This window comes from Haplochromis burtoni, unplaced genomic scaffold, assembly GCF_018398535.1.
Source record: "Haplochromis burtoni strain Fernald_Lab_line unplaced genomic scaffold, NCSU_Asbu1 Contig_185, whole genome shotgun sequence".
In the NCBI taxonomy this organism is placed as follows: Eukaryota; Metazoa; Chordata; class Actinopteri; order Cichliformes; family Cichlidae; genus Haplochromis; species Haplochromis burtoni.
The window spans coordinates 10870-21768 of NW_024582546.1; the positions used below are offsets into that span (position 1 = coordinate 10870).

General features: G+C 38.7%; 1 protein-coding gene across 3 annotated transcripts in view; it reads right to left on the minus strand.

Annotated features, from left to right (window-relative positions):
* Positions 1-1750: 1750 nt before the first annotated feature.
* Positions 1751-10899, minus strand: part of brinp2 (bone morphogenetic protein/retinoic acid inducible neural-specific 2) — a 310510-nt gene continuing 301361 nt past the window's right edge. For all 3 annotated transcript variants that reach the window (XM_005936982.3, XM_005936983.3, XM_042225848.1), the window contains 2 exons: positions 6572-6878; positions 1751-5248 (listed from right to left, as the gene is read on the minus strand). In XM_005936982.3, the coding sequence (XP_005937044.1) occupies positions 4427-5248; positions 6572-6878 (1129 nt within the window). In that variant the 3' untranslated portion in view covers positions 1751-4426. The remainder of the gene's footprint in view (positions 5249-6571; positions 6879-10899) is intronic.

The window sequence follows — 10899 nt, forward strand, 5'->3', positions numbered from 1 at the left end:
ATCCAGCATGTTGCAGTGATGACAGGGACTAGAAATAAACCATATTTCTCCCAAATTATCTTCCTTTGATTGGTTCCCTGTTAAACCCAGAGTGGAAGAATTCTTCTCTTCACATACAACGTCTTGAATAAACCGGCCTGATCACATCTTAAATTAGTCACTAAGTCATAGTACTATATCACCCTGACAGGCCATTTCACTCTCAAACTGCTAGCCTGCTTGTGGTTCCTAACATATTTAAAACTAGGATGGGGACAGAGCTTTAGGTTTTCAGGCCTCTCATTGGAAGACTGACACCCTCTACACATTTAAGATTTGCCTTAAAACGTTCCTTTTTGATAAAGCTGATAGTTAGGGCTGAATCAAGTTGTAGAATTCTGGGGGCTTCCGATGATGCGCTGAGCATTTCTTTTTCTCTGACCTCTTTTCACTTTCTGTGTGTTTATACACCACTTTGCATTTAATCAGTTATTATTCAACTCTGGGCTCTCTTCTATACTTTGTCCTTTGTACTGTACCTCTCTGCTCGCTTCTTCTCCCCTCAGGCCCAACTTATTGCAACAGATGTCTGACCCTCCCTAAGCCTGGTTATGCTGGAGGTTTCTTCCTGTTAAAAAGTATGTTTTTTCTTCCCACTGTCACCAAGTGCTTCCTCATAGGGGATTATCTGATTGTTGGGGTTTTGTCTGTATTATTCTAAGGTCTTTACCTTATAATACAAAGTGCTTTTAGATGACTATTGTTGTGATTTACCAGTATATGAATAAAACTGAAATGAATTTAATCAATCTGGAATGGGTAAAAAGGACATTTTCAAATCATCTTGTAACCGAAAGGTTGCCCGTTCGATCCCCAGCTCTGTCTGTCTTGGTCGTTGTGTCCTTGGGGAAGACACTTCACCTACCGCCTACTGGTGTTGGCCAGAGGGGCCGATGGTGCGATATGGCAGCCTCGCTTCTGTCAGTCTGCCCCAGGGCAGCTGTGGCTGCAACTGTAGCTGCCTCCACCAGTGTGTGAATGTGAGAGTGAATGAATAGTGGCATTGTACAGCGCTTTGAGGGCCCTGAAAAGCGCTATATAAATGCAATCCATTATTATTATTATTATTATTATTATAGAATCAAATGTACAGCCATCTATCCATAGCTTTGCTGACATTGGGTCATGCAACTGGACAATGATCCCAAACACACCAACAAATCTTCAACATAATGGTTGAAAATTCATTGACAGTCTAATTTCTCTGCAATATTCCACTTACTCGTGTTTTCTTATATTTGCAATGAGTTTCCTAATCTTCAGCTGACAGATGTGGTTGCCATTGTCTTCCAGCTGTTTTTCTCACCCTCTCCATTCAACCTGTTTCATGAATCCAATGATAATTTCCTCTGTGCTTTTATTTTGTGGACACAGTGAGAACATTTATATTCACATATTAGTGAATAAGGGTCTGTGTTAGTAGTATGTTTTAAAATATTGAGTGCTTCCATTTAACTGTAGTTATAGTAGCATATTTGTTTGCATGAACTGTGGACAGTGACTGAAAGAACACCATCACCAAGTGAAATTACACTACCTGCAGACTCAATAGATATTTACTTTTGAAATAGCGACAATTTTGGAGAAAATACAGTAGAAATTCCTTCATCACTAGTTTTATAGCGTCACCTTGTAAAAATATAGTAATATTCTAAATTAAATTAATTGAACCATACTAACAGAATGTTACTGTAAAATGCACATTTTTGTCTTTCACTCTTGTTTCTAACTTCCCATAAATGAGCCTCTGAGGCAGGGAGTTTAATGCAGTTAATCCTGTTCTTAAGGTTAACCTTTTAGATCAGATTAACCTGTTCTGTTTGGCTTTGACTGGCTTCTTGCCAGTCGCTGTAATTGGTTGTTACATGCAGGCAACAGCTGACTAAATATTTAAAAAGGGTATAAGACTTTAGTATAAGATTAGTGCACAAACTAGCAACAATAATTTTAAAGTCTAACAACATCACTTAGTTGCTGATAATTTACTTGGCTTTGAGACTGAGATAAAATACTGAAACATTTGACCTGTTACCACTTCTTCCTTTTGCCTCCCTGTAGATGCACAAGAATTCTCCTCTTCATTTGAAAAATTGATCCACAGAAAATGCATTACCTGCCTTTAACTTAGTTGGAAACTGCAGCATGGTGACCTAATTTATAAGTCCACCGTCAAAAGCTGCAAATATTATCGAACATGACAATGTTGAAAAAGTCTAAATGTTTATGCAAGGCTGGTTTCTAACCAGCATATCTGGCATAAAAACAGCTGCAAATTAGTCAAATGCTTTCAGTAAGGACATGAAAACAAAATAAACGACTGAATTTGTTTTGGTTTTTTTGATTAGTTTCCCATTTTTCCACGTTGATAATTCTGCCTGGCACCCATTAGGTGGACCGGAAACAGAAACAACTAATATAGTGTATGCAATAGTGATAGCGTGGCACATGTACTTAACAAGAAATTACTTAACAACAGATCTGTGTTGTCTGTGAAATAAATAAATGCAAATGTGAAAAACTGTGCTTACACTAGAACAATGAACAACTAGTGGTGGTAAGATGAGACGGTCTTGTGTCACCCCTTACTACCACTATTACTGTAGCTCTGACCACATCCGCCACCATCATTGCACTTTTTCATGACATCATCTTCACAGCTAATCTTATCAATATGTCTTTGAATTGACCAAAGACAACGTTGTAACATGCAGGCAAAGAGGTAATATGGCAATAATGCTATATAACAGACGTAACAGTGAGGGTTAAAAAAGTTTTGTAAACAAGGAAAAGGCTCTCAGATAGATAAATCACTTTGTTTTTACTTAAGCAAGCTGAGCACAGAAGAACTGTTGATAATGACATACAAGGTTTTCTAACTTTCAGTGAGAAATTAGTGAAGCAAAAGTAAAATCATATCAAGTATCATCCTGGTTAAGTTTGCAGCTTTTCAAGTGCATCACCGCCCCGCAGAAACCTTGTAACTCCAGTTGCCGTGGTAACTGCAGCTCACATTGGACCCATATGTCAAAAAAAAAAAAAAGAAAAGTTTCATAGACCTGAGACTAACCGAACCACTGAAAACCTTTTAAAACCATAAATTCAACCATGTTCTATTATTTACTGAAAGTTTATCTCATTGGAGGATTTTGCAGAACAATTACATTATGCATGTACTGGTGTGCACTGTGAATGGTGATTCAAAAGTTTCACAACACCAAATCAAAACAAGTACCTGCAGAACGAGTGACTGGCATTTACATGGAAAAGCTACATTACCACGTACTCTGGAGAATGCGTCTGTTGTTCTGTCTTGGTAGAAATATTGAAATATAAAAAGCAATACAACCTTCGCAGGGAAACCAAACACAGAAACTAAATGTGCTTCTTACCTTAACATTGACTCTCCATATAAGGCATGAGTTTGTTTTGTTATAAACATTTTTTTGGTCTTTGAACTCAGTTATCTAAAAAGCAATGTGCACTTGTCCACAACCTGGGTTAGATGGAGCGTTATTTACAGCGCTATATCCGCAGACCTTTTTGTTACCACATCTGAAGGTTCCATTATGAATTATTTCAGCTCAAAAGTGAAAGAATAATAACTCAACATTTACGATATTTTGCCATTCAAATTGCCAATGTGTTACCTTCTTTTGGTACAGACAAGCCACCAAGGACAGAACATCACTAACAGGCTTCTCACTCAGATGTTAAGCATAGATACAAGTTTTCAAATGCCAGATAAAATGGAAGGTAGGGTTTAAAAAGAAATATTCAAAGACAGTGACAGGGTTCAAGATTATCAAATTTTAAACTGTTAAGCATAACATAACAACTCATTCACCACATATATATAATTATCCCATTTTCCCTTCCCTCAAGATTGTTCTGTAGCCAAAGAAAATAGGGTTAGAAAAGGGAAATCCTCTTCCGCTAATTTTTGAAGACCTCTGAAGAGTTCCTCTTATAAGAAAACCGCGTTTGTCTTTGCAAGGCAGGTGTCTTATGTATGATCTTCTTTTTATTGTTCCAAATCATAAAAACTTGTCAGTGAAAGAAACCTTTTTAGCCTTGTCCAGTTACGCAGTTTGCAGGGCAGTAATAGCAAAAGTGAACCTACGGGTGGGTTCAGTACAGCCTCCTAAACAAAGTCAAAGTATCCCTCATTCTCCGAAAAGTCAAGGACATGATGCTGTTTGTCAAAGGTAAAACACCAGAAAACCAACTGAGAGTGACCATAAAAAGGCCAAGCATTCAACCTTCTTCAGAGTACGTTAATCCAGATGATTCGGGTCCAAAGGCCATCTCAGCAGAGTCGTCCCTGAAGTAGCAATTCCTCTTTCTACGAACAGCATCATTCCTGAACCTAGCGATTGTGCTAAACTAGCTAGCTACAGAGCTGGGCCAGCTCAGGTTCAGGTGAAGCATTGGGAAGCTTGGAATTGAAGATCTGCAGAGAGTCCTTGATTCGTGCCACCTCTCCGGCTGACAGCTTGAGGCGGTGGCGCAGGAGACAAGAAAACAGATCTAATGGCTGTGGTGCTGGTGGAGATAGCCGATTAATCCGGTCTCTCATCTCCAGTAACATCAGAAAGGCGGCATCCTGCGTACCCTGTGTGTAGGGGTAGTCCAACTGGAGAATCAGATCCTTGATGCCCTCAGGGTCAAAGTGCATGCTGTATCCGAACACCTTCAGCGTGTTGATCTTCATGTAGCCCAGGTTGGAGGTCTGATCATCCAAGTCCAATGGCTCATAGAAGAGAGTTTCATTCACTGTTGGATCATCCGTGACTATGCGGCTTCTCAGGTAGATGTGCACTGTTTCAAAAAAGGATTTCCACTTGCTGCCCAGAGACAGAGTCCAGTTGTAACACTGTGCAGTGGTGACGCTGTCCAGTCGAGTTCTCTCCCAGTTAGAGAAGTCAGGCTGGTTCACTGGCATGAACCAGCTCTCTGAGTGACTTCCCCCAAAAGGATTCACATAGACAGCAGGCACGGGTTCCAGTGTTGAATTTTTAGTTGAGCATATCTGAAAAGAAATGCCCATTAGCATGTGGATGAGGTTGGACTTGTTTTTGTTACTCTTGAGTGTTAATAGCATCCTCTTCCTCCAGGCAGGATTGAACCAACTTCCCAGGCGGACATCATTGCTGATATAGATGGCATGGACCTCTATCCTGCTGTCCAGTCGCTGAAGCAGGTACTTTACCTGAAGAGGGATTAACAAACCGTGAGGCTGCAGTCAATGCAATAAGCAGATAGATAATTAACGCACTGGTTCTCAAACTGAGCTATTACCAAATTTTAAATTTCAACTACCACCTTTGCCAGAATTTATAAATCTCATCAAGAGCCACAATGGATGTTTTACAACTTTAGTTTACAAATGCTGAAAACCGTTGTAAAATGTCTGTGAAGGTTCTCAGTCATCCAGGTCATCGTAGTCTAAGGAGCTTGGAAAGAAAAGCGTCTGGACTTCTTTAAGTTTTCTTGAAGACGTTTCACCTCTCATCCGAGAAAGTCTGCCATCTATAATCCAGTTTTGAGATCCCTTCCTAGACGCCTTAACGCCCACTCACATCCTTTTCACACCATGGCTCGTGTGATTAGGCAGAGGATCAATAGGGGGTCCATGACCCTCTTGGGGACACTCCCATAGGGCTTAAAATTTGGGACTCTCCACCAATTGCTTTTAGAACTGAAGAAGCTTCTCAAATGAAACTTAAAGAAGTCCAGACGCTTTTCTTTCCAAGCTCCTTAGACCCCTTGTAAAACTTTTAATGATTTTTAAAGACATTTTAATAAAAAGCAAAAATTAGACATTCTGATTAGGCATTGGCATTATAAAATGTGATTATTTAACTATAATAAATACATAATAAATAAATTTGCTTAATATAAGTTATTTTTATTATAGTCAAAAGCAATAAAAGGGAACTATTGTAAAGAAAAAATGTAAAGGCATACCATTTACTAGAGATCACCTATTTGCTTCCACATCTTTGCTAGCCATTGCTATTGAGGTTCAGCAAATTAAGAGGATCATTTTCATATTTATCAAGTTTTTTGTCAAAGCCAAAGGAAGACACTCAAGTAGGTCTAAAGAGCCACAATTTGAAGGCTTGTGAACTAGCATTAGAGTTAAGGCAGAGGTTCAACAGTGACAACTTAGACCTCTTGAGGGCTAGAAAATAACTGCTGTGGTGATTTATTAAAAAAGCATAGTATGAGTTTTTGCTCCTGGGCTTGCTGAATGAAAGGACTCTTTGCACTGTAGGTACTTCAGAGTCAGCTTTCTATTTTGAAACCCCCTCTCAATCCCTGTTTAATACTGTATTCCTTTTTGAACAAAAAAACTGTACATGACTAATATTTGTACTGTTATGTAAATCTTGTATGTTCAGTATAAAGATTCAACACAAAAACAATTTAACAATTGATGGCATGTGAGCCCTTTGAGGCACTGTTTGTTTAATTTGTCCCAAAGAGCTTTGAGAACCAGTGGAATACATAATTAAGGAGCTTTGAGAACCTCGGCATCAGGCATGTCCAAGTCAAAGTTCAGGTAATGATCTAGCGATGCAGCAATGCTAGGTCGACAGGAACCAAGATGGAGGATGTTGCCGTGATGACAGGCTCCACAACGGGTGGCGTTGTCAGAGGCGCAGAGGGTGCAGGAGGTGGTGGAAGTCCCTACAACACAGGGGATGACTCCTTGGCAGTTTGGCTGCTCCACGGGGCAGCTACAGCTCATCACCTCCTCAGAGAAGGAGCCCAGCATTCCATGCTCATTGCAGTAGAGAAGAGACTGAGCCCTGGTCAGCCAAAACCCAACAGGCCTGCAGTGGGCAAAGAGAAGATACACTAATGCAGCTATCTATACATCACAGCAACATCTTTGGTAAATACTGAAGTAATGTTGTGGTCATTGTGTCCTATAATAACACCTTTCACACAGACTGGGGTAGATCTGTGGAATGAAACCAACAACAACAGTTAAAAACAGTTACACCCCCCCCCCCCCCCTCCCTCCCAGAAAGACTTAAAATACATAAGACAATCATGTAAATTTTTGGGACTCAACCTTTCAGTGTTGACTCACTTAAAGGTCATTCCTTCCTAAACCATTGTGGCTCTTCTGCTTGACTACCTCTGATTTGCTGAACAATTTTATAATTTTTTGGGCTATACATATAATGATTCCTTTTAAAATTTTCATTTCACATGCAAAACAATTTTCAAGCTATATTTTTTTGTAAAATGATATGTCGACCAATTCCAAGCATGTATTTTTTGCACTTTCAAATCCAAGGCAAAGTCCAAACATGGAGATGCATGCATCTCAAAAATGATTAAAGATAAAAGCCTGACACTTTCTCCAGCCTTTCTTACATAAAAATGAATTACAATCTGTCCCCAGTGTATTGGATATATTGGATAAGAATATTAAAACAAAACAAAAATAATAATCATAAAGCCACCCTGCAAAGTCCCAAATTTGACCACACACAAATAAAAAAAATTGGGGTTGGAGTTTTGGGTTAGGGTCTTGTAAAGGACTAGCAACAGCGCTGTGTGAGCTCAGCAACTTGCCCTTGCAAAAAATCAGTATTTGTTATATTAAATTATAAATTTGCAGGGAGACTGCAAGTCACAATAAGTTTAGTTGCACTATGGTTCAGATCCACAGTTTCCTCTTGTGTCGACCTGACCCACTCTAGAAAGCCAACCTGAGTCCTAAGCATTTAGGGCAGTTTACTAGAGGTTTCCACATTTAACACTGAAATTACTGGCTAATTCAGGTGATGTTTTCCCCATCTTGAATTTAGTGTGTTGTTTGTGTTCATTGTCATCTATTAATGTGTGTATTTTTTCCATGTAGTGAGTATTAGAGAATTTTAGTTAATAATGTGAGTGCTAACATTTTAGTTAGTTACATTTTAGTTCAGTGCTTCAGCTGTTTATTTGTTCAATAAACACAGCTGTTTATTTTGGTCACTAACCTTTACAGACTATTTTCTCCTCGAGTCTATTTTAAAACTCTTCTAATAGGCCATTAGAAGGCCCTTTATTACAGTTTACTGAGCTTTGCTACTCAGAAGCTATTTTTAAACAAAAAACAGAGCCATATTGTAACAGTTATTTGGAAACATTATCTACAATGAGTTTAGCTTTCAGTGCTCAGGATCAATAATAAATCTAATTTTTAAAACATGCTCAAAAGTTTTTCTTACCTTGAACCAAAATAAAGTTTAAAAACATCTTGCCCTGCAAGTTTTACTTTACAATACTGTTGTTGTTAAATTCTACCATGGGTAACAGACATATACAGAGATTTTTTTCTTAGAAGCTAAATAGTGTGTAATGTATCTTCAAACATTCAAATTCTCAAAGCCTTCTGTAATGTCCTTGTATGTGGTCTTCTTATTGACTGTTACTTTATAACAGTAATTAAAAAATAAAATAGATGAAAAAAAAAACATGAAAGAATTGAAGGCGAGTGGGTAAGAGACAGACCTACAAGATAAAGTCCGTAAACTGGAGAAAACTGAGAAAAGATGTGTACACCTGGAACAGAAGCTGGAAACCACAATCAAACAGATAGAAGCACCTAGCATCAGTCATCCAAATGTAACTGTCATTGAGTATCAGGGTGTTCTCCAAGTTAAAGAGGTAAAGTGAAAAAGCAAAGTATTGATTTAACCCTGGACAATTCTGGCAAATTAGCAAGAACAGAACAGTGTCCCAATGTATAGTAATAATAATAATAATAATAATAAAATCAAGCAAATACAGGTGAAATCTACTGTAGAAATAAATCTATTGACTCGATGTCAAGAGAAGTAAAAAACCAATGGACAGTGTTGGTTAATAGTACATCAGTGGCAATATCTTTGTTTTGTTGTAGCTCTAAATAGTCATGCACTTTGCTCACACTTTTTGGATTTCAACAAGTGAAAAATGAATCCATAGTTTGCTCCATCTTCTTAATACATAAGATTATACTATAATGACTTGACACCTTTTTGTAGAAGGGTGGGTGTTCGGTGTGCCTACAGTACGGATGGAAATGGAAGCATACATAAATTACCATCCACTTTGGTGCAGTAACAGTAGCAACAAGTTTAGACTGAAAATTAGCTCTGGTGAGATTCTATCCCCAGGCTAAGCTTGGGAAATAACACAAAAAATTGCCCAAATGCTTCAGCAATTCCTCCCCCTCAGGCCTGTGTAAATAGACAAAAATAAATGATGATAAAACAAATGGATTTGTGCAGAAGAAAACAGGAAGCTTTTTCAGCTGTAGCAGCAACCATTAACTTGTTGCCGGCGCAAATGGGGTTACGACTGAGTGACAGGGTACGATAGAGAGAGCAAGGAGAGCGAGAGTGAGACAAAGGTAACTGAGGGAGAAAAATAAAGACAAGACTCTACACAGAATGGGCAAAGGGAAGATGGAGTGATTGGTGGAGGGAAAGGACTGTCAGGGAAATTAAAGTCCTCTGTAAACAAGTGCCAAGCTGTCAGTCTGTGAGAGGACTTGATTACAGCATGCCACAGAACCATGTACCTCAGCCAACAAAGGCCCCCACAACCTGTAACTAGACCCCTCTTCTCTTCTCCTCTCTTCTCTTGATCCAGTCAGCACTTATCTCTTCTCCCTCCTACAATGGAAGTGATATGCTAACAGTGAAGGGCTAATAGCAAAAATGGGTCCGCAGTATTATATGGATGATGCCATTAAAACCCACATTACCTACATCTTTTTTTACTCACAACACTGATGAATCCTACGGTTCTTTTAAGCATATTTCAGTGCAGCCCTTCGCATGTTTTGGTATCTGTCACTTCCACAGCTGGTCCGTGACATTAATATCGCCCCAAAAACACTTCTTTCATATTTTGTGAGATTTTTTTCTACTTGTAGTGTGTTTTATTTAACTTCTGTTGTGTTTTTTCCCCATCTCCACTGTGTTTTGTGTGCTTTTTCAGCATTGTTCTGGTGTTTTCTTTTTTTTAAAACTTTTATTTAACTTTTCCCCCCAACAAATACAAGACTGGTTCACGTCCAAAATAACAATTCTGCACAGCACTAGAATATTACAACATTATGTCCATAATAATTGTCCATTAGGGTCCAGTTTACAAGTTACTCCCAGTGCTTCCAGTGGTTTCTTCCATTTGTCCACAAAACCTCGGGAGCTCCCATCAATGTAATGTCCCAAACTGATCAGAGTCATAACATCAATGATGAGCGACTTCCATAGAGAAATGGAGGGAGGCTCAGCTGCCAGCCATCTCAACATAATGCTTTTCCTGGCCAACATTAACAGTGACTGAATTACATGCTCATGTTGTACCAGTGAAACAGGGATATATCCCAATAAGCACATTAATGGGTGTTCTGTCACCTGCTGACCAATGGCTGTACTAATATTGGCACAGAGCTCTTTCCAAAATGATTGAATAATAGCACTTTCCCACAAGCAGTGGAATCTAGTGCCCACTCTGACCTTACACTTGAGACAATTTGGAGATGTTCCCATATTATACTTACTATAAATATACGGAGAAATATATACGTTGTGCAGGATTTTGTACTGCAGTTCTTTAAATCGGTTACAAACAGAGATTTTAGATGGAAGGAGCAGGATTTTGTCCCATGCCTGTATATCTATTTCACATTTAAGCAACGTCCCCCAAGATTTTCTCAACCATGCCAGTTTATCCACAATTAGGGCATAAATCTCTGAATAAAACTTCGATACAAAATGTTTATGCTCCCTATTATCTGGAAAGAATTTCTCCAACCGAAAAGAGGCTGTTGCGATTTGTAATGATTTAGCATTTTTTCACACA